Source organism: Epinephelus lanceolatus, chromosome 9, assembly GCF_041903045.1.
Source record: "Epinephelus lanceolatus isolate andai-2023 chromosome 9, ASM4190304v1, whole genome shotgun sequence".
Lineage (NCBI taxonomy): Eukaryota > Metazoa > Chordata > Actinopteri > Perciformes > Serranidae > Epinephelus > Epinephelus lanceolatus.
In genome coordinates, this window is record NC_135742.1 from 9,299,145 (window position 1) to 9,324,078 (window position 24,934).

At 42.6% G+C, this 24,934-nt stretch overlaps 1 protein-coding gene across 2 annotated transcripts in view; it reads left to right on the plus strand.

Moving 5' to 3' along the window:
- The window catches only part of susd2 (sushi domain containing 2), a 42,782-nt gene extending 23,124 nt beyond the window's left edge, over positions 1 to 19,658 (plus strand). For both annotated transcript variants that reach the window (XM_033620064.2, XM_033620065.2), the window contains 2 exons: positions 12,307 to 12,403; positions 18,791 to 19,658. In XM_033620064.2, the coding sequence (XP_033475955.1) occupies positions 12,307 to 12,403; positions 18,791 to 18,836 (143 nt within the window). In that variant the 3' untranslated portion in view covers positions 18,837 to 19,658. The remainder of the gene's footprint in view (positions 1 to 12,306; positions 12,404 to 18,790) is intronic.
- The last annotated feature ends 5,276 nt before the right edge of the window (positions 19,659 to 24,934 follow it).

Below are 24,934 nucleotides of genomic sequence, written 5' to 3' on the forward strand. Positions count from 1 at the left end.
TATTAAAAGGAAATCTCTGTATGAATATTTCCTATCACTAAAAGCCCCACCTATTTGAGATGGATTATAACCTGCTGCCGTACTTGTCAATGTGCTTTTTTAACCGCTTTAGACTTTAGACAGGGGTGTGGTGTATTGTGATGATCAATGTTAATATCTTCAGCTGGAATGACGGGAGTATTGAAGAGGTGAGGGTGGGGTTTGGGTAAAAAGTCCTTGGGGTGTTTTTCATCTAAGCACAAACAGGGCTGTGGGAGACTCGAGAAGTATAAGGTTATAGAGTTTACTAGCTTGGCTGCGCCTTGTCACGGTCTTCTGAAAAACAATAGCCCTGGTTGAGTATCGGATGCATACCAATAACTGGATCACCCCACCTTGATGGCATTATAATATTAATAGAGTTCTGTGCGCAGAGGAGAAGAAAGCGATTAAAGGAAAGCTGACAGCTGCCAGAGAGGGATAGAGCGATTTTCACAGGAAAAAGTGACGTGGGTTGCAAGACAAAGCCTCACTCAATTTTCTGCCAGTAGTTCTCTTCTCAGATTCCCCTGAGATAAGGCAGGCGAGCACCGACAGAGACACAGAGGTGGTTGGTAAATGCAGCTTACGTAGAAGGAGTTGTTTAAATGCCAACCAAGGGCAGCTTGAAATTTTAAAACCATTGCTCACACTTCGCTGTCTTCATGTGGCCGTTTCAGTCAGTGTTTAAAAGCCTCTGCCTGGGAAGGTCCACTAAACAGGCTGTCTCACCTCTCTGTTGTGCCTTAATCCTTCCTGTCATTTTCCTTATTTCCTATTCTCTCTTTTGTTTCAAGTTGCCTTTTACTCTGGATATGGACGTGCATGTTTGGTTCACTGCAGAAGAGATGGTGCTATTTGATAGGTGTCTTTAAATGAGAGAGAAAATTCTCAAACCTGAGTTAAATTTATTTAATAACCATCCCTACACAACTTCTGTTTACCCGATTTTTTATTCTAATAGTGGGGCATCATCTACATATTAGAAAGTAAATGTGGCCCAAATCAGATTATTTTTTTTTTTTTGCTCTTATGAGACACAGCTCTGAAAAGATCGAATTTCTGTGTCCACTCTGGACACAGAAATTCGATCTTTTCCAATCAGATCTGGGCCACTTTAATATGTGGTCTTAAATCCGATCCATATCCGGATTCATATGCTTTTCTTATACATCCATGGTTTTTTCCACATCATACTTAACTGTGTAAGTGCAGATCACTCACCCTATCTTCCCAAAAACCCTGCATGTTCATATGAGGACATCACATTTTGGGTTTACTTGACCTTATATTTCATTCTACTTAACTTAGACCTGTTGTCCTTGTTCGTTGACACTGTTTTGTGCCATCTAGTGGAAGTAAGAGCAAGGGCATTAACAGAAAAGTCGATTTGTCGACGTGTCGACATCAGTGGCACAAGTCGACACCCCCCGGGAGGAGTCGACAAGTCGTGTGTTTTTTTCCCCCACTCTCTCTCTGTGTGCTTGTGTACGGAATGCAATCACTGCCTCTGATTGGTTTGCACTGATACTTTATCCTTGACTTAACCAATAGTCACAGTCACTTCATAAAAAGGGTGGTAACGTTACTTGGCACGTATAGGGGAAATTAACACAAGACCACAACAAGACGAGACATGGCTGCAGAGAACGTAGAAGGTGATAGGCCTGGGAAAACGCCTTAAGGCCCGAACATACTTGGGCGGAATGTACACGGAACGGACTCCACGGAGGTCCGCAAGCCCTGTGCGCACAAAGCTCAGATTTTACGACCGCGCGGACTCCGCCTCCCGCACCAGTGACTGCTCGGCATGTATTTTTCACATCGCGGGGATTTTTCACGGACATTTTTACAGGAAACTACAACGTGGAAGTGCGCTCGACTATGAAAACCCGAATGACTGCGGACATTCCTCGCGGAGTCCACTCCGCTAGTAGTACGCCCGAGTATGTTCGGGCCTGAGAGTGACAGACACATATCACATGTGTGGAGATACTTCACTTTCCTCCGCCATTTCAATGTGATGACGTCATTAAATGACTTGTTGACTCGACTTAGACCTTATTGACAGATAAGTCAACCTGAAAAAAATCAAAGTCGTTAATGCCCTAGTAAGAGCACAATACACTAATTTATATAAAAACAAGATGGCAGTCATCTCTGCCAAGTCAGTCTGCAGCCAATCCCAACACATAAGTGGACAAGGTCCAAAACCTGATCATATTTTATAGTTGAAACTTATTTATTCATGATTATTAATGTTTGTAGTTTGATATGGCAACAGCTTTGACCAATTTTAGCAACAATAACAAACTAAGACACTGTTTATATGGAAGTATTCGTTTGAAGACATAAGGTCTTTATTATTGTTCAGTTTGAGAACACTGGGACTTAAGTATCTTTGACAATGTTTAGTTTTTTATACTTATCTGGTGCTACTGATCCCAAATAGGTAGGAGACATTGAAATAAATACCAAACATAAGTTCAGGTCTCAGGAGGCTATAGTATTGGTGCTGTCTGTTGAAAGTACAGAGTGCTGCCATAGCCCTACCGCTTCTGTAGTAAGCTGCCCCAGTCGCCAGACAACAGAGCCCTACTTCCAGACGTTTCCTGATGGGGACAGCTTGCCTACATGCTGTGACAGCATTGTTGCTAGGCACCAACAGAGATATTGGATATAGCCCTGGACATCTTAAAGTTTGGAGGAACTTTTCCTCCGTGAAACCCTCCACACATCCACTTCTGACTCCTCTCCTGGCTGCACCTCTCTCTCTGCAGAGCTACCAGTAATAGCTGCTAATAGAGCTATAGCTATGGCTGTTGCAATCCTTCATCTTCTCACCCTCTTCCTCAAAACATATGATGAACTGTCATCCGACCTCCACAGCAAATAATTCAGGAGATAATTAGGACTGTACCTGACTCAGACTTATTGCAGTCGAATCAGATTTAACAGTTCAATATTAATATTCAATGACATTCACATAATATGGTAAACAAGCTAACTGCGCCAAAAACAGTTTGGAAATGTCCAGCAACATTTTTTGCCAACACCAAATGTCAAACAAAAGCCAGAGAATCTATCATATAAAGCTGGTGTGAGCTCTAAATCCACCACTTCAAAGCAAATGGCAAATGATTAAGTTATTTCTGAGCCTCACTGTGCAAAGCTTCTCCTCCATCGGGCCAGCTGCCTCTGTGTCTGCAGCAGCCTATACTATAGAGCAACGTGAAAGTGAAAAGCTCTCACTCTGCAGCAAAAGCCGGGGACCAAAACCTCCCCTGAAGTAGCCTACGCTGCACACTGACTGGCAAAAGAAAACCCAGACTGCTCGACTTGGAGTAATCTCAGTCACCCGAGGGGTCTCTGACTCATGATTTTAATCTCCTACTTTCAGGGGGCACCCTAGAGATGAGTGCTTGTCATTAGTTTTTTTCCCGAATGCCCATATCTCGCAAATGTAACCCTTTTTTGTTGTTGTTCTAACGCTCATGTGAGACACCACATGAGTAACGTTTCAGGGCAGAGATCAGTTTACATGATGTCAGTATGGGTCACAATGTCAACAGTCGAGGCAGAAAGATCGGATGTAGGGGAAAAAAATCAGAATTGAGCATTAAGGCCCGTGATGTAAACGTGGCCTAAGAGGCACAGGATTGGGACATTTTCTAGATCGAGGTCAAAATCTGAATGATAAGTCTGTTGTCGTGTTGGGATCTTTAAAGAAATCCAATCTGTTGTTTTATGGCACTTTATTGCTTTGCAGTACAAGTCAGGTAGAGAATGTTGCTTTTGCTGCGTATGAAGCTATGTCTTCAAGAGTTTATGATAATACTAGATGAATGAATGAGTGAAGGACTAAATGATAAATGAACTGTTATCATATGTAGCTCTTCCAGCATAAATAAACAACATATATGCTCAAAGACATGTAGCAACATCCTCTTTATACAAGGAGGAGAAAGGTTGAAAGGTTTGAGCTCTGTTGTCCACTGGATGCAGCTGCGTTATGTTCTCTCCCTCGCTGCTCTTTTCTTCACTCCACTATTTTTATGGGTCTGTTTTTGTTTTTATGGGGATTCTTTTTTAGGGTTATCACTTGTGAAGTTTAAACAACAAATAATAAACTGCACAAAATTTGTTGGGCAACATTCTGCTTAAAGTCACGCTGCCTCAGAAACATTTATATGACATGTAGTGATCATTGGACAGGTGACCAAGTCATGTCCAAGGCGTCGCCAGCTTTCTGGTTTCAATTGTAAGATACAGCACCAGCACATATGACAGACAGTTGCCACTAATTATCTCAATAATGGTCTCATTTCCTTCAGTAATGACATCAATTTCTCAGAATTCGTGTCTCTGTGATACAGTGTTTGATAAAAACACACACCAGGGATGGGTGGTGTTTAAAAATTACAATACCAGTATCCTTAAAGTGATACCGATACCAATAGAGTACTTCATTTGATATGCTTTTCTACTTAGCCTCCAGGGCTGAAAATGAAGCCAACACTGAAGTGCCAAAAACTGCAGTTCCTCAAATGGCCACTTGAGGTCGGCTCCAGAAGCAAGTCAATCCCCATAGACCCCTGTGTTAAAATGCCCCACTTTACAGCAGAAATAAACATGATTACAGCCTGGTAGAAAAACCTGTTTTGATCAGTTTTAGCTCTTCAGCTAACTTCCATCTTTTTGTGGGAGATAAATATTAATATTACTCAACCGTTTATATTTTATTAAGGCTTAAAGTTACACATAATTAAGGTAGGGCTGCTTTGAGTGACAGGCTGTCTGCCAATAGTGCTCAACTTCTTAGTCAGATCCACCCCTCGCCCCTCCACAACTACATCCTCTCGGCCACATATTGTCACCTCTGGTCCCAAAAAACTAAGATGGCGGCGGCCAAAATCCCAGACTCAAAGGCTTCAAAACAGTAGTCCACAAACCATCGAGTGACAGTAGCTACGTCCATTATTTTTGCAGTCTATGTTCAATACTTATCATATAACTGGAAGCATTCAGTGTCACAAAATGACTTCACACCACAGGTGTGTAGCATAGCCATACTTTAGAAAATTTTGGTGGCATCTCGGCAAGGGCTGGGCATTATATTAATAATATATCAATATTGTATTATGAGACAACATATCAGTTTTTAGATATCATAATATCATAAGTGTTGTCTTTTCCTGGTTTTAAAGGCTGCATTACAGTAAAATGATGTGATTTCTGAGCTTAACAGACTATTCAAGCTGTTCTACTATGTGCCTTTAGCCACTCAGTAATTATATCCACATTACTGATGATTACTCATCAGAAATGTCTTTGTGTAAATCAGGGGTGTCAAACTCATTTTAGTTCAGGGGCCACACACCCCAATTTGATCTCAAGTGGGCTGGACCACTGAAACCACTACATAATAACTTATAAATATCAACCCCTCAAAATTTTCTTTCATTCTGAAAACATTCATCCATTTACCAAACAAAGCAAAAAGAAAAAATATGTGCAGATTCAACAGTATGTCTCAATTTTCTTTCTTTCAGGCATAATTTTCCACTAAATTGGAAGCTATTAAAGAAGCAGTTTAAGTCACCCCCTGTCTCACAATCTGAAGTTTAGTCAGTGTCTCAGCAGCATTGTTCCACTAATATTGTTAGACGTCTGATACAGATTCTTTTATACCGAAGCTGCTGGTTGACAATATTTTGCAAAATGGTCAATATCTTTAAATATGACCATAGAAAGTACTTATTGTTATTCCAGAGAGCTGTATTCTGGTCATGGTGGAACAGCCTATAAGGCAGTATTTAACATGAAGTTTCTGCTCCTGAAACCTCTCAGCCTTCACATGTGCATCAACATTAGGTGTGCAAAGTCATCTAGAGGGTCGGATTGGACCCCTTGGCGGGCTGGTTCTGGCCCCCCGGCCCATATGTTTGACACCCATGGTGTAAATATTTTGTGAAAGCACCTAGAGTCCATCCATCTATCCATTTTCGTAACCGCTTATCCTCTTGAGGGTTGCAGGGAGGCTGGAGCCTATCCCAGCTGACATTGAGCGAGAGGCAGGGTACACCCTAGACAGGTCACCAGACTATCACAGGGCTGACACATAGAGACAGACAACCATTCACACTCACATTCACACCTACGGACAATTTAGAGTCACCAGTTAACCTGCATGTCTTTGGACTGTGGGAGGAAGCTGGAGTACCTGGAGAAAACCCACGCTGACACGGGGAGATACTAAACTGCCGACTTTGTCAATACACTGCACCACAGAATGAATGGGTAGTAGCTGCAACAATAGTGGGCCAGTCACACGTCACATTAAACTAAAGAACGCTTGTAGTGATTGGCTGCAAGGAAAACCTTACAAATAACCGTTTTTTTTTTCTAGAGCTTGTTACAAAAAGGATTTCAATGCAGCTATTGTTTAACTGGAAAATTTATGATACTCTTTGGTACTGGGTTATTTTGGTCCATACCGTAAAGGTATGAAGTACTGATACCAAGCCCTAACAAACACATTTACATTCAGAGACACACACTCCTGGCCTCAGGGTCCCAGACCACAAGAAAGGTTCGCTGTTGAAGCTGAGTCTAATTCGAGTGGACACTTTTATCTTCCAGAGCTTCTGCTGCTGCTGTGTGTAGACTTTATATTCATAAACTCCTCCAAGAGCATCTGGATAAAAAATCTCTGACCATGGATGTAGTCAGCAAGCAGGTTTAGAGACCAGAAATGTTTTGTTGGCTTCCACTTGGCTTTGTGTTTTTTAGGTGTGTTCATGCAACTGGGTGCTTGTTCAGTTTGAATGTGGAATATCTGATGTCTGAAGTTTGCCGTCTGACACGTGATTCAAATTCCAAGAATACTTATACATCCATCATAATAAGTCAGACAGGGTGAGCTACACATATCAGATGACAACAGTAGCTTGGTACAGAGACGCACACACTATTACCACAGAGAAAAAAAGTCAGCAGAATTATTTTAAGATGATATCAGCTCTGTCAAAAAAAAAACCTCATCTCTATCTTAAGAAATGCGTTGTGTGATAAGAATGTAGCTCAGGGGTCTACGGGCATGCTAGGGTTATGAAAACAGTCTTGGGTTTCTGATTGGTATCATCTGTTTGCAGTTTCTTTGGGAGATAAACACTGGAAAGGCGTTTAAATTATGAGCTCAGAAATTTGAATTTGTAGCAAATTTTAGGAATTATGTGTAAAATATAATCGCCTTTATCTATTTACGTCCAAGTACTGATGATAGAGATAAATGATTAACATCTTTTTCTGTTTTCTATCGCCTTCAACTTGATAAGTCCAACCCCATGATGTCTGTCATGTGTTAATCCCATCTCACTAAAAGTGTAATGGTCCAAACTGAGTGCTATTGCTCCCTGGAGCTTTACTGTTTGATCAATGCAGAGGGGGTTCAGTGGAGTAATGAGATAGCTTTGGGGGTTTGCCAGCATAAAAAAAAGAAAAAAGCTGAATGTTAACACTGATTGACTGCCAGCCCTCCACATGCTCCCGGTACAATTATGTTCTGCGCAGCTTGTCGCACTGATGCCGAGGGCTTCGGCGTCCAGCAGCTTGACGCCAGTGCTGCTGCACTGAAGGCCTGGCCATGTGTAGCGAAACTGATTGGTTTAGAAACTTAAGGGAATATTTGTACATGTGGGTGTGTACTCCACTGTGCTTCTGCATGCATGTGTGTGTTTGATGTTTCGAGGCTGATGACATTTTAAAGGCACCTGCAGTGCCTACCTGACAAACCTGTAGCACACTTGACATATGTCCATGCATTCATGCGTTAGAGGATGACGGCACTTTGAAAATTATCTTCCCCAGAACGGATTTATACTTGCCTACCTGGCTCAGGATACTGTATGGATAGTTAAACAGATTAGGAAACAGTTCACTGAACTTGCCAAGACCCCAAGGAAAGTTTCAGATGTTTTAATTTGATCACAGTATTACCCAAGACGCAACTGCTGGGAAAATTAGCAAATGGAGGCTCTATCATTGCATCCAGCCTTGTGCTCATTATGTGTGTTTGAAGCTGATGTTTCATTTTTGTTTTGTTTGATCCCCTCAGTAATTCTAAAAAAGAAAAGAAAAGAAAAACACAGATTCATGCATTTGCTGATATACTGGCAGATCTCAATGGCCATTTGTTGGATGGCTGGTCTTAAGCTACAAGTAAAAACTGTAAGGACAAAGACCAGAACTCCTCATATATATTTCTCATCCATACTGATGTAAAATAGCTCATACGCCAATCGCAGGTGCACTTATATAATGCAGCCAGATATGTTAAAGAGATAGCTTCTGTTGAACCAGCGTGGTTCTAGACCTCTGAATTGCTCCCCATAGAGATACAGCAATACAGCTTTTTCAGTTTCGATACCGATCCCAATGCTGTGGCTTTGAGTATCAGCCGATACCGATCCGATACCATGGTTGACCTAAAAAGCTATATACCTTTACATGTAGAACAGAAAAGACTAGAGGCATCAGGCATTGATGACTACACAGTTCTTTCCTAAGATAAAATGAAACAAGATGAAACAGATTAATGCATTGATGAACTATTTATTTTAAGCAAAAATAAACAATTGTGCAACAGCAGTTGAAATAGTGTGAAATACCTCCACACAGCAGATTCTCTCCTTCGCTCCATGACGTATGACGTAGCTCACTTCGCAATAGATTTAAAGGGGAAGGATTGCCTCAGGTATAGGTTGCATTTTCCGATACCCAATCCATCTATTTTGATGATATCGAGGCCAATATTCGATCCAGATATTGGATCGGTGCATCCCTAGCTCCCCGCATCTCAGATTTGGTCAGCGATTCAATTAGTGTTGGGATCATAGAGTGGAGCTAAAACCTGAAAATGGGTTAGCATTTTTGCACCTCCGGTTTCCTTGTCTTGAAGTGAATGGGTTTTTTGATAAGATCCCCAAAATAAGGTATGTGGTTAACATAAGGTAAAGATATTTTCACATTTTTTTCTTGAACATAAAATCTGTCAGTAAATACCCCACTTGTTATTTTGAAGCTTCTACGTATCTTAAAAAGGTGGCTGCTAAGAAGTGGCTAAATGAAACCAAGGAGGTTGTCGCCAAGCACTGTTTTTACAGCCTCATTGTGGTGATGACGATGAAGTGACGTGATCGTAGTGTAGTTCATTTATAGCGCACATTAGCTTTTTACTTCTGGCAATTGCATTTATGCATTAAAAATCATGATAGTGGTGTCCTTTTGTGAAGAAGAACCACCACAACTTATATGCTGAACGAAGACTGATGGGCTTTCCTCCAAATAAACATTTGTTTGCCACAAAGCTTATTTTCTGCAATAACCCAAAATCTAATGGAAAATCCCATTGGCTTCTTGATGAGGGAACCAGGGCGATGTCACCTGCTGAAGTCCCGCCCTACCACCTCCGGTTGTGTAGCAGTTTTCAACCGTTTTCAACACGTCCTTTACTAACTTTTGTGGTGTTTGATCTTGCGGGGATGTAGCCATTTTTCTGCCATGGTTCGCGTCCTGTAGGTGATATTTTTGTGGGCGTGTTACACCAAAACCTGTTTCCCCCCCGGCAATATTTTTGCAAGCGCACTGTTGCTGTGGCACCGCCCAGAACGATTGTGATTGGTTGAAAGAAATACAAGCAGCCAGGGCGTTTTTTTTCTCCAATCTTAAAGTGAGAGTCGGCCCAGCCAGACCTTTCTTTTCTTGAGAAAGGTCTGGTGAGCGAGACTAGGGCGATGCTAACTTTCAACTGGACCTACAAAAAACCTCATCCCTGCACCCTCTAGTGACAACTGATTCAGCCACTTAGAGAAACAATTTACCAATCAGAGCTTTTTGGCAGGATTAGAAAAAAGGTCATCTTCCTAACTAGCTAGCTAGCTACCCTACACCATTCTCAAAAAACAGCAATAGAAAATGGCGATAGACATGGATTCAATTTGCACAGCTGTTCAAATTGATTTAAGCTGACTAACAACTTTTAAATTGCCATATTACTTTTCGTCAGTCTGAAAAATGTCAGCACCTTCAGGTCATTGCTACGATGCCTTCTGTGTCAACTGAAAATTGTGTTTGCAGGATGAATAATATTAAAGCTAACCTGTACTAAGAAATAAGGTGCTAAATGAGATCTGTTTGAACACAAAAGTGATGGTTAGATTAGACTACAAGTGAGGCTGACATAGGTCTACACACTTACATTCAGTGTAAATACAATTAACAGCTATAGGCCGACACTATCAGTGTGTCTCAAATCACATACTTCCGTTACTACACTTCCATGTAGTATACTATGTGCACTGTGTACTTATTGGTGGAGTGCGCGAATTTCGACAGGGTAGTGTTGTCTCAAACCAAACACAGCCGTTGTGCACTTACCGGAAATGACGGCCGCAAATTAGCTAGTTAGCAAACTAGCATTAGCATTCACGTTATCGTTCGCGTTACCAAATCATTACAGACTGCTAAATTAAAGGATAGCTTCGGTATTTTTCAACCTGAGCCCTATTTCCCCATGTGTATGTGTGTGTATGATTCATAGGTACAACTCGTTTTAAAATTGGTTCAGTATTGAGGGAGGCGGATGCAACCAGGAGCCGTGAAACGAGCTAAAACGGTAACGGGGGCAAATGCGTTACGTATAAGTTTGCGCATTAAAAGTGCTTTTTTTCGCCACTGACCGGTTCAGATCGCCAGTGCTATCTCTGTAACTAGCATACTAAGCGTTTCCCTTACCTCTGGGCTGTGATGTCATCTTGCGAGAGCTTTGCTCCACTGTGTCTGTAGCTCTCTCTACTCGTGGGGCAGCTGTTTTCTTGAGGAAGAGGTGTTGCGAGATTGGATGTCTTCTCTTCTTCGGCTGGCAGTAGTCATCTTGGGAGAAGTGAGCACTGCAGACCTGACGGTCTGCAAGGCGCAGTGTCTGGAGAGGAGTGTTAGCATCCATTTGTAGCACAACTAGCCACAACTTCAGCAATTTGCCGTCTGACAAAGGCAGCCTATGAAAGCTGTACGGGGTGTTGCGCGACATCCTGTTCTTGCAATTCGGATAAGCACAAACACGAACCATTGTTTTCAATCGATGCAGTAAAACTCTCAACTGTACTCAGGGACAACCAGTGCCACCCTGAGCGGCGCTCAGCATGGCTCCTCTGTTTTCTTCTGGCAACAAGCAAAGCTCTCGTGAGATGACGTCACAGCCCAGAGGTAAGGGAAACGTTTAGTATGCTATTTACAGAGATAGCACTGGCGATCTGAACTGGTCAGTGGTGAAAAAAAGCACTTTTAATGCGCAAACTTATACGGGACGCATTTGCCCCGTTACCGTTTTAGCTTGTTTCGCGGCTGCCGGCTGCATCTGCCTCCCTCAATACTGAATCAATTTTAAAACGAGTTGTACCCATGAATCATACGCACACATAAACATGGGGAAATAGGGCCCAGGTTGAAAAATACCAAAGTTATACTTTAACCCAATAAACATACTGCTGGCTTATACCCGACAACAGTATAGTGGTGCTTAGTGCAAAAAACACATGTATATTTGTACAATGCAGCGACATTCACGGTTGCACAGTCCTCGGACGCCATTTCCAGTTTGAAAAGTGGTCCCTCCCCTTCCTCTACGTAGCCAAGATGGCGACCATTGAGGGTGAGAACTGTCCATAGTTTCACACTCACTTCTTGACCGTTTTGAGTGCACCATCCGGGTACTCATAGCGCACTGCATTTTTCCATACTTCTCAGTGTGAACGCACTTATGCACTCAAAATATTAAGTGTAAGTACAGAAGTAGGCGATTTGAGACACAGCAAAGGGCTTCCTTGTTCACAGAAAATCCTCTATTGATCTAGCAAGTTTTTTGCTCATTAATCCTTTATTTACCAAGATGAAACAGACTGAACATGCATCGTAAATTTCAGCCACACCTAACTACAAGCCCAAACTGTTTATCCCATCCTTGCCTTGGAGCTTCAACCACAGTCCTCTACTGCTGGCTAATGAACAGCTCCAACGGATGCCTTGCTCAAAGGAGCCATGACTGTCTATTGATCTTAGCTCTTTAGTTTCCCCTAATGCTTTTACTTCTAACATCAATGCTTCCCTGGTTGCTTTTTGACTTTGTATTGATCTAGATATTAAAAGCTGTGGAGGATGGATGGATGGGTTGTGCAGAAAGATCAATGGCTGATAGCAGTGACTAATTCTGTGTTGGTTTTATTTTCGCAGATGATAAGGTGGGGTTTATACTTGGCGCTGTTGGTTCCCTGTCAGCACTGGTCACAATGGGAATAATGATCCACCGGCACAACAGGAAACAAGACAGGTGGGTTCACACATGATTAACTTCACAGAAAAATCAATTCCTCTATTCCTACGGTGAAACAAAATCCAATATAGGAAACAAGAAATATAGAAGAAGCAAATTAAACTAGTGTTAGGACTTACAGTGCCCTTGTCAGCAGCTGTCTTTTACACTTGATTGCTGCTGCAGATTAATTCTTTCTCTTAATTTAAAAGGAAAGGCAGCATATGTAGGTAGTTTTTAACAACAAGCCAAAGTATTACCCAACAGATTGGCAGTATAATAACTGTACAGTATCAGGTGGTATTATAACCACATAAAAATTATAATATTTTGCTGCACCTCATTATGGGATTAATTAAAAATATGATCCTCAAGATTTCAGTCCAAGCTGACCTGATGACCCTCAAGTAAGCAAGTGTGGTTTAATAAAGGTCCCTGAGGGGGGAGGCAAAGTCTCGTTAAGCAGCTACTCTGTCAGAAATACAACAGAAGAGCAACTGATGTATCTGTTTACAGTGCAGCTGTTGTTGTCATAGAGAGAACAGCAGTAGTTTTCCACACAACAGCAGGCCAAAGTAAAAGGAGGTGGTTACCTTGCTGAGAAGTCGGGGGTGTGCAGCCTTTCGCCTGCAGCTCTTCATCTACCAACTCGTTTTGGCTGGTTCTTCTCTCCAAAAATGACAGCTGTCATGTGAAAAAAATTCTGGTGAACCAAAGAGGTTAGCGCATACATTGCGTTTTCCTGTGACTGCTTCACAATAAAAGCCTCCCCGTGTTTAGCTGGTTGAACACTTACATCATAGAGCCATAAGAAGTGTTTGCATTAGCAGTATAGTCAGCAATGGAGTTGATGTAGTGCACAGGAAGCAGTGAGGCCTCAAACAATAACACTGGATTACATATGCATTCATTGTTTCTAGTGAATTGTTTGTGTGTAGGCAGTATAAAATCTATGTGGGATTGGCGGACTCCGCCATGAACAAGGAATGCTACTTTATAGAAAGGTAATGACAGAATGTAAATATGTTAAAATGTTGCTCAAAAAATGCAGAACAATATGCCACATAAAGCCATATCCAATAGATATCTATCTAAAATAGGGTTTGATTTCATAAATATCTTAAAGGAAAAATGTACCCACAAAGTGATCATTTGTATATCAGTTACTCATCCCGTGTTTGTTGAATTCGTCAAGTGTTTTTTTTGCATGCCTCCACGGTAGAGTCCTGCACAGGTTCAAAGCTCAGTCCCAAAACCTGACCCGACCCACCCGTGTTTAAACACACAGATTTGCCATTGTGACATTTTACATAATGTACTTTGGTCATTATTGGGGGTCTTGTTCACGAGTGAGGGTAAAATGGAGCATGAGATGGATCGGCGGTTTGGTGCGGCTTCTGTAGTGATGTGGGCACTGCGCCAGCTCCGTCATGGTGAAGAGGGAGCTGAGCTGTAAGACAAAGCTTTTGATTTACTGGTCCCTCTACGTCCCAACCCTCACCTATGGTCTTGAGCTCTGGGTAGTGACCGAAAGAATGAGATTGTGGATACAAGTGGCCGAAATTAGTTTCCTCCGTGGGGTGGCTGGGCTCAGCTTTAGAGATAGGGTGAGGAGCTTGGAGTAGAACCGCTGCTCCTTCGTGTTGACAGGGGTCAGTTGAGGTGGTTCGGGCATCTGATCAGGATGCCTCCTGGGTGCCTCCTGTTAGAGGTGTCCCATGTCCCACTGGTAGGAGGCCCCGGGGCAGACCCAGAACATGCTGGAGGGATTACAAATCTCATCTGGGAACACCTTGGGGTCATCCAGGAGGAGCTGGAAAGTGTTGCTGGGGAGAGGGACGTCTGGGGTGCTTTGCTTGGCCCTCTGCCCCTGTGATCCTGCCCCGGATAAGCGGATGAAAATGGATGGATGGATGGATGGATGGATGGATGGATAGTGTACTGTCCCACTCAGATGTGTAAAGGACTCGCTCAGTCAGCTCCTGCTTGTTGTTGATGAAATACAAAGGAACACAAAGATAACTGATTTTGCGGTAATCACGTGTATGACAAAGTAACTGGCCCGTTGCTATCAGTCAGCTGCATCATCAGCTTGAACATCCTCTGCATATTTTATCAGCCTGCCACGTGATACAGTCGTCGGATCAGGCAGAAATTTCTGAGGGCTCACACGGCCAGCTCTGGCACCTATGATTTCATTTTGTCACCCACTGCTCTCCTGCATTTAGTTCATTGTTACCAGTGCCTCTACCCGTAACTTTAGATCTTTTGTGAGAATAGTGAAGTAGTTAAGAGAACATCCGTCTCCATCCTGCTGTGTACTCTCAACAAGAGCGACCCAACCACCACACATCGAACCCTCGCGTTACCCCCTTGACATGACTTTCTTTGCATGGGTACCCAACCCAGTAAGGACTCTGCTCCACAGTGAACAAAGAATCCAAAAGCTTAAAAACACTTCTGTATACCTGTAGCACACCTGAGCAAGTACGTGCTTTTGAACTCTGCTTGTGCATTCCATTAAGCAGAGTTCAAATGAACGTGCTTGCCCAGGTGCGCTACTTGTATGTGCATGAGGCTGTCCATGCGGAAGTGTTTTAAGTATTAAGCTTTAAGGTGAAATTAGTGTGTTCGGAAAGTACTGAGCTTATGATTGATTGAAAAAGATTTGGATTATACTTCACAAGTTATGTGAGAGTTTGTAAGTGACGCACTCCTCTTTTCAGTTCATCAAGAATTTTCTCTGTTTTTGGATTCTTCATTCACGCAGGAGAGATGTGAGAAAAGCAAAGTTTTCTCCACAAATTTAGCACGAGGTGAGTTATTGAGATACAATTGATCAGTTGGAGGGTGAGGTATTCCTTTAAGGATTATAACTTTAAGGTAAGACTGAAGCTGACTGTAGAATCAAACAAAAACATCTGGCTGTCTCCCTCTCTGTCAGTGCATACCACCAATGAAAAGGCCTCCGCTGGTCAGACTAACTCAGAATTATGGCACAAATACTGGCTTGTTTTTGTTGGGTAGGCCTCCAGCCATAGCCGCCCATATATCTTTAATTCTGTCTTTGAATAGATAGATTATATGTTGGAAATACGAGGCACATTTTATCTTGTGAAAACCGGTACATAGCTAGAGGTTTTCTTCCCCTCCCATTTCCTCCCAATAGTTAAAACTTTTTTGCAGCACCAACAAAGACACAAAAACACAAAAGCAATGAATCCCACCTGCCTGTTTGATATTCAACATGTCCCAGCCTCTTAACCGTAACTCATAAATTTTCTTTCTGATCTGATCAAACCATATAAACCCATATACCCTGTGGGATCATACTTATGACTGCAGTCCAGAGAAACGAGAGGCTAACAGCTCTCCTGGGCGTATACAAGCAAATTAAAGGCCTGTTTTATGGGCTCATAGACTTCATTTGGGCTTTCCCCTGCCATAACTCCGGCAGGGGAAGAAAAGATGGATGTCAGGAATCAAGAGCCACCTCCCGCTCACAGCAGCACTTGGGGCAGCATTGAAACTGCTATGTTTTCGAGTCGTGAGGGCGAGGTGCGAGCACACCTGCCCTCTCTTGAAGTCTCGATCAGGGGAGGCCAGGTGTAAAAAGAGATGAAGAGTGTCAAGAGGTCTGCAGATGTGAGGGAGGTGATCTCACACACACGACATGCTGGTACATATGCCAGTACAGGAGAGCCGGGACACACACACAGCCAGGAAACACACCGTGCCGACAGTAGCCTAAATGTGTAAAGAGAAATCTTATACATTCCTTGAGTGTGAGTGGTCACACTGACAAGCATGAGCGCACACACATGCATACACACTCTCCTACCAACAAGTGCAGACACATTGAGTCCTCCCAACATCAGAAGCATAGCAGGATGGAAGTAGCGAGGGTCTTACTGTATTTCACATCATGTCTGGGTTGTGTGTCTGGAGGAAAGAAGCAGTGATACTACACAACTCTGTGTGTGCGTGTGTGTGTGTTTGTGTGCGACAGGTAGATAGTGAAGGCCTCAGTAACCTGCGTCTCAGACTCAGACTCGCAGGGGTACTTTCCACATCTAGGGTTACTCCGCAGGTTTCAACAGGTCTGCTGGCAGCTCACCACAGGAGTAAGAAAGTCATTACACCGCAAGATGCAAGTCTGTTTGTGTGTGTGTGTATGTGAGTGTACCATCATGTCTGCTCCACTTCTGCTCTGTGACACATCAAAAAGGTAGGAGGGGTCTTTGTCTGAACTTGGCAAGGGGTTCAAAATGGATCGAAGGAGTGAGGTAAACTGTCTCAACACCAAATGAAATATCTGTGATAATAGGGGCGCCCCGGTAGCTCACCGGGTAGAACGCACACCATTAAAGCTGAATCCTTAGAGTCCAGCCTGGGTCCTTTGCTCCATGTCATTCCCTGTCTCTCTCTCACTCGCTATCTAATAAAGCAGAATGCAAAAGAAAGAAAAGCCTCTTGTCAGCCTGTCATTGCTCGACTCATTAGCCCCATTTCCACCAAGCAGTACGATTCAGTTCAGTACGCTTTTTTTCTGTTTCCATTGTGAAAAGTTCCTTACCGTCCCCATGTTTGGTCCCCCCTCTGTTGGGGTACCTAGCACACAGATCTGGTACTAAAAGGTGGAGCTGTGAACACTGCAGGCTGATTGGTCAATAGAGGACGGTCACTTTGCTCAGGGCTGAGTTGTGGCTGGTTTTGAGGCTCGTGTAACCACTGTTGGTGTTGTAGAGAGGTTTATTAGTCGATTGTAACTATAAAATGAAAAGATGTTTTGCTGCGTCTTGCAGCAGCTGGAGTCGGAAACAAAAATAACTTAATTCACCAGACCACAAGCCGGCGACTTTTAAGGTGGAACATTAACTTGTAATGTTACACAGTGCATGAGCTGACGACGTGAATCATCAACACACCTTAAATTTCAGGGTAAAAAGTTTGACCATTACTTTATATGACATACATTTTTAGCATGAAAGGATCTTCAAGTGTTCATATACATTAATTTCGCCCAGATTGTGTGAACGCATATATTCTAATCCTCAATCAAAGAAAAAGAACAAGCGTTGTGGAGTGTCAGGCTCCGGCAACACGGAATAAATGCTAAATGAACCAAGGATCTAGGTACCATGTCTGAGGGGTTACTTTTGGTTCCAAAGGCACCATACTGAAAGTGTTTGGTGGAAACAGAGAAGGCGCTTGTCTTTATCTGGACACTTTTCCCCCACAAATACAACATGCTAATGTTTTTAGCACGAGCCTATGGCATTTTACATTGTATAAATTAGCTCAGCAGCTAGCAGACTTCTCTCTACTCATATGAAGCCAGGGACAACAGCAACATTTAACAAAGATAAGGTTACAAAATGTGGCTCTATCACAACTCACAGCGTTCACAGACAAAACAACTGTCTTATACTAAACACCTTTCCAAACAAATATAACATGCTAACGTTATTAGCAAAACCTATGGCTTTTTACATTGTATAAATTAGTGTAGTGACAAGCGGAGATTTCCTCTGCTCATATGAAGCCAGGATAATGCTATTTTTTAATACCCCATGGAGAGAGACTCTCACTGCAGACTGTTTTATTTTGTTCGGAAAATGTCGGCGTGCAGCCTCGTTCTGTGGACGATAAAAGAGGTACAGACTTCCCTCTGCGCCACCAGTGATAAGGAAATACAGCAAGTGCTTGACAGAGCAGTAAGTGACAACAGCTCCGCCCACAGTTTGCGGTGGAAAAGCTAAGCGGACCTGAGGTCTCGGTACCACGTCTGAAGGGTTACTTTTGGTTCCAAAGGTGCCGTACTGAAAGTGTTTAGTGGAAACAGGGCTTCATGGCAGCACGTGTCTCCTCATGGTCACTGCTTGTCAATCTTCACTTTGACTAATGGATATAATGTCAAAAAAACAACTAATGCATTACTAGTTTAAATACAGTGGGAGGGCTCAGTACATTTGCCCTTCAACATTTATGTCCCTGTTTTGCAAGTGTCCTTAATGAGCGACTATGTTTTATATGCACTGTTAATAAAACACTATTAATAAGAGCAATAAAGTGCTGTTATTAAGAACCGACTTGAAAAAAATCCCTGCCCTGATGCAAGGTCACAAGACAATTTTCCTGTGGTCAGTTTTGATTAAACAGTCGTTCCCCATTACGTCACTTATTCAACTCCCATGGAGCAGCAGGGCATGTAGTCTGGATGGCTTTATCCCCCAAAATAACTTCCACAAGGTGAGGATGATCAGCTTTGAAATAAGGACATACCTAAATAGAGGTGGTGGTGTTAAAATGTTTCTTCTTCTTTTTTTGTTAGTTGGTGTTTTGTAATTTTGTTCTTAAATTCTAAAGTTGTTTCAGTGACTCTTCTTTTATTTGTGTTTTCAGAGAGAAAAAAGAGGACCAGATGATGACTCAAGAACAACCTTGCTAAACCATCAAAGTTCTTCCGGATTATGGATTACACCGCTCCACATCGAAACCTGCAACTATGTGGCCTATGGCAACAAATGTGTTTAGAGCTCAGCATTTGGAAACCCCGTGCAGTTGTGTTGTTTGTTAGGACAGTGGTCTTTTCTTGACCTGTTGACCCTGTCAGGAAAAAACCTCAGGCGCTAGTTAGGCTTTCAGCGTGTTGTTTAGCCTCATGTTTTCCCTCTTGTTTAGTTTGGAAAACCTCCAGGTCGTGGTAAATGGAGCATGGGGGTGAGGATTGAGGGCACTGAGGTAAAGGGAAAAATGCTGATGATTGTTTTTATATTCCCGTTTTTGCATGACTGAACGTCCGATCTTCGCTAGAGAGAAAACTGTATAAATACTACACAGAGATATCATCATCACAATCAACGCTCCCTTCTCCTGTTCATTTTAAAATAGGACCAGATGTGTTCATGTTGGTGTCACATGTGAAGTGAACCCGATCATTTTTTTTTGGTTGAGAGACTTTGAACTGGTGTGCAGCCTTTGTGTGGGCTCAGAGCCTTCAGTCAAACGAAGGGTTTTGCTGAGTGACTGAGAAAGATACTCCACAAATGTTACGCAGAGGTCACCTTTTTGCACAATGTCAACACCCTCTGAGGGTTGTTTTTATACTATTGCATATTTGAAGACTGATTAAACGCACATGCTTTCATTAAAATCAAGAAATGATATTGCATTGCCTCGTTTTTAACAAACTGGCTGTTTATCCAGCGGCGTGTTGTCTTTGTGAATATTTGCTGCTCAGTAATAAAGAATCAACCCCTCTTCAACCAGCAGGCGTGCATCATCTGTTACAGCCACATGCCCTGCCGCAAAACTGTCATCTCATGTTACTCCGCCGTCTTCTCCTCTACTTTGAACCTGACTCGCTTCTCCTTTTCCAAAACAAAGCCCTCAGGGGGGGGTAAGAGGAAACAGAGTGACAGGGTCCTGTGTGGCTGATCCCTGGGAGTGATAGGTGGGGGTCCAGCTGGGGAAGAAGAAGGTTCTTGTTGGAGACTAATTGAAATAACCTGGCCTGCTGGACTGGGAAGGCTTTGAAGTTTTGTTTTTTTTTTGCCACATGTGAACACTGTTTCCTAACTAGCGGTTGTGCAATGCTCTATCCATTACCAGCTCCTGCGCATATGGACTGTTGTTGCCGCTCTGTTGTGCCTCAGGGACTCTTGGGACGCTATTGTTTTTCACATTAAAACACATCAATACCCTTTACGAGCATAAATAAGTGCACGTGCACCCACTTCACATGTGTTGTTACGCGGTAATGAAACAAGTCCTGATACCCTCACAAAGACGTAGTAAGCCACCCTGTGTGCCGCTGTCTGAGGTCTTTTTACAGTATCAGCTCACTCACTGTATAATCTCCTAACTGGGTGCAAATTTCCCTGCTTTCATGTGTCAGTCATTGCTTATAAGAGAGGCAATGGAGCAAGCTGCTGCGTCTGTTTGCATAGTCAGATGCTGATAAATTGCGTGCAGATGAAAGTAGCGGGTTTTCATCTCTGGGGGCGGCCTGTTCTAACCCCGAATGTTTACGCTCGCTTATCACCCCAACAACCCGGCATGATTAGTTCAATCAAATTCAAACACGAGTAAATGCTAATGTGTTCTGTGGAAGCCTGTTGCTTTCACGTGGGACTTTTCCCATTTCTCAGATCTGCTCCACATCCCTGGATTATGAAGAAAGGCCTCTGAAGTGGCTTTTGGATGAGGCTTTTGTTTTGGGTGTGCGTGTTTTTTTTCTCTGTTTCATGTCAACTCCAGCTTTGCAGGTGTACTTTGTCCCTTACCTCCTAATGCCTCACGGTTGAGCAGCACCTTCTGATGTTAACTCCTAATTTTAAGGCGTAGGTTGAAATAAAGATGGATTTCGGGATTAAGGTGTTTGCCCAAACACTGAGATTTTGTTTGAGTTTGTTACTGGCAACGTGAACACTTAATGTCGGGGTGAAGATTTGAGCAAAGTCAACTAATCCTAAGGTTGATAAAAACACAAGTTTGAATTTTTTTTCTCGTTTTGGTTATACTTTATTTTTATATTCTCTTTTTGCAAACGTAGGGCAATCCTAAAAGCAATTGAAAATGAAATCATCTTTCTCAGCTATAGTCATTAGCTTGGGAAATGAGGTCAGCATCCAATCGGAGAACAACAGCAAACATCTCTTTTTCTAATATACCCCTTAATGATTTGCATTTTATGAGCTATTTTTTCCATTATTGTACTTCCTGAATTGTATCTTTCAACTAATTGCTAATTTGCCCTCGCTGTGTTGTCCTTTTTGGATTTTCTGTGATTTTCTTCAGTGCTGTGAGTCTAAACATTCAAAATAATTATTCAAAAAAGCTTCACTTAAAGGGACAGTTCACTCCACACAAGTTTTTCCTCCTGTCTGTAGCTATGTTTAGCAGTCTAAATTGTTTTGGCCTGGGTTGCAGAGAGTTGGAGCTATCAGCCGTAGAGATGTCTGCCTTTTCTCAAATATAATAGAACTAGATGGCACTCAGCTTGTGGTGCTCAAAGTGCCAAAATATACATTTGAAAAACTCAACAACAATGTCTTTTTCCAGAAATCATGACCCGATTACTCAAGATAATTCACAGACCGTTTTGTGACTACTTTAATGTATGAACTACTTTCTTTATACTGAATGACACCTGCCAACTGTATCGCCACACAGAAGGAAGCGTGCATGTTCTCTTGGACCAGAGGCTCGTCTTTGCGACAGCCAAGATGTAAACATTGATGGCGCCCTCCTTGGCTGTGTTGTACCGTTTGCTAGCTCAGTGGTGCTAGGTGAGCTAGCAGTAGATGCACACTAACTTCTGTGTGGTGATACAGTTGGTGGGTGTAGTTTGGTAGGAAAAATAGTACCTACTATGGATGTTGGTTTCTGTTCATTTTGTTTTTGACAGCCCAACACCCATCAACTGGTAACTTACCGGTTCATTTTTATGAAAAATATCACAAAATGACATAAAATACAAGAGGCCTTTTCCTCCTTCACTCAGATATAATAGAATTAGATGGCACTCAGCTTGTGGTGCTCGAAGTGCCAAAAAATAGATTTGAAAAACTCAACAGCAATGTCTCTTTCCAGAAATCATGACGCAGAAGGAGGCGTGCATCTACTGCTAGCTCACCTAGCACCTTTTAGCTAGCTAACGTTACAGCTCAGTGGGGGAGGACGCCATTAATGTTTACATCTTGAGCTGTCATGAGCACAAGCCTCTCATCCACGAAAAGATGCATGCTTCCCTCTGTGGCGCTTTGAGCACCACAAACCAAGTGTCATCTGGTTCCATATCTGAGAGAAGAAAGACATCTCTACGGCTGACATCTCCCAACACTCGGCAACACACACCAAAACAATCTAGATTCTAGTTAAATAAATAGCACTACAGGTAAGAGGAAAAATGCATATTTTTGATTTTGTGGTGAACTCTCCCTTTAAGCAGTGTTAGCACTCTTTTCAGAGCTGTTTCTATTGGCATGCAGAACTCACACTGAGGTCCACCGTATGACCCAAAGCTGAACCTCAGCTTCTGTGAGGACTCATAGAAGTGGCTCTTCAAACACAAACTACTCTTGACATTAACACTCAGTATAACTTTATCACTCACAGGCCAGCTACTAGTGTTCCCCTTTCTCAGTCATCAACATCAGAGGCCGAACTTCATCCCCTGAGGCAATGTAATCCACTCAGCGACCAGCGGCCGTTAGGACCCAAGGCTCATTTTTCATTGGAGTCAGTTCTTTTTATAATGGAGCACGTCATTCTCCCAGGCCACAGAAAAGGCAGATACCTCACTTTACTACACCACAGATGAGCGTAGCAGAGCAAAACAGACCCAGCATGCCCAATCCACCCTTACAGATGTTCGTCCTAGACCATGCCCGACACAGGAAGCCCTTAAAGAGCAAATCAATCAGTCGGCACTGTGGAAACCGGGGGGACAAACCTCCATGGAAAGCTTGTGGAAGGGCACATTGCCAGGGGAGTGAGACGCACTACGTAGCTTGTACCAAATATAAATTCATTGCAGACTCTTGGAAACTTGTGTTTTCATAAACACGGGAACTGGGTGGAAGCGATTTCCCGATTTGGAGTGATTCAAATGCAAAGCAGCGGAGGGCACTGACAAAAGAGAAGTGAGAGGAGAAAATAAATAAAGAATTGTTAGCATTCGCCTTTTATTTGCCTGGAGGGAGAATATTTTCAAAGCTCATTCTCATCCTGAGAAATCATTTTAGTGGTGATAATCCTCAAACAACATTCCCCTCTGATTTCTCAACTGAAAGGAATACAAACCATTTTCAAAAGCTTTTATGCACAGATCAAGTGTTCTCATGAATAAAGATGTGCATCATGGCACTTCTTCGGGGCATGCAAAGATGAAGTTGTGCTCCGTCCTGGTTGTTTGTTTCCCTTTGAAGAAGTTAATTCCCGACGAACACGAATTCCTGTGACCCTGCTTCGCTGCTCTCCGTATCTCTTTCCACCAAAGCTGACCGCAACCTGCAGCTCTTGTGATTTGGTTTTATCCACTTCAATCAGATCCCATTTGAAACCACATGTTTTATTGTAGTGTGGTCCTTTATTTACTCAATACTGAGCTGGCAACGGCAATAGACCTTTTCAGATTTGGCATCTCAGTTTCTTTTCCATAACTTGAAATGTATTTCTTCAAGTATTTAATTTATTGCCACATGTCACTGCCAGACATTAACCTGGAGTCTATCCAAGGAAGAACCTTCAATTGCCAGATATAATCTGTCAAAGGATAACTTTATCCCCATATACCTCTAAAGTCTCAGTATGTAAAGCTGAGTGAGTAATTCCTCCACTCTAGATTTATGATAGCACCTGTCTGTTAGCACAAGTAAACTGTCCCAGCAGGCACGGGAATTCCCATCAAATCCAGCTTCAGAATCCCCCCAGATCATCGAGAACTTTGTTCTTGCCATCAGAGATAAAGCTCTGCAATCCTCCCCAACCATTACACTTAATGATCTGCTTAACTAGCCACGTTACGCCAAAGCTAGTTCCAAGAAGAAAGGCAACTTCAAAAGGCCAATATTCCTCCAAGCTTGGTTTGTGTATTCCCCCCTTTTTCCTCCTTATCGTGCACTGTGGAACTTGTCCGATGCACAGATATGATAAAAAAGGAATTAAATCTCTGCTCTGTGTACGTGGAGTTTCATCTAAGGATTTGTTTGTGTGCGTCTGTGTGTGGGTGGGTTTGCATACAGTCTGAAACCCCAGTCAGAAGTAATACACAGACACCTTTCGAATGAAGCCATATCAGTGGATACTAGCCCAGACTTGCCTCTGTCTCATTTTCTTCATTTACTGACATTAGTGCCATAATTAAGAATATTCAGTGGTTGCAACATGCAGTGCTTTTTCAAGATCCAAGCTGCAAGTACAGTGTTAGTCTGCTCAGTTTATATCCAAATGATTTGAGTGCGTGCGTGAGATAACAAACTCAAAATTGTTAATGTACACATTTGCTCACTCTCAAGATTTCTGCACTTTGTACCCAGTTAGCCCACATTCTTAGACCCTAGAGGCAGGTATTGTTTACTGTCTAGACACACTTTCTTGTGGTATCTCTTGTGTGTGTCTGTGCATATACCTGCTAGTGAATGTGCGATTCATATCGCAGGGGCATTGAAGGTCCTTTATTTTTCTCTCTCAGGCTTATTATGAATTCTCACTGCTGTGATTCATCATGTGTTGTCTCTCCCTCAGCACGTCTGAGCCCACAAGGTTGAAGACCTCATAAGTATTCACATCCCCGTCCCTGCTCAGCCCTGCACTAATTGAGAAGACACAGCATCTGCAACATCATCAGGTTAATTTCTTGTTATTCATATTTATGTAGGGGAATAGGAGTTTCACTTTGTTGCAGTCCTGTCATTCAGACTGGGATCTGAACTGTTGTCACTGGTTCGTGGTTTTGACAGTACTCTTGCAAGAATTACTACAAATTGTCATCAGCATGCTATACATACATCACTGTACTCTGGCTGTCAACATGAATTATTC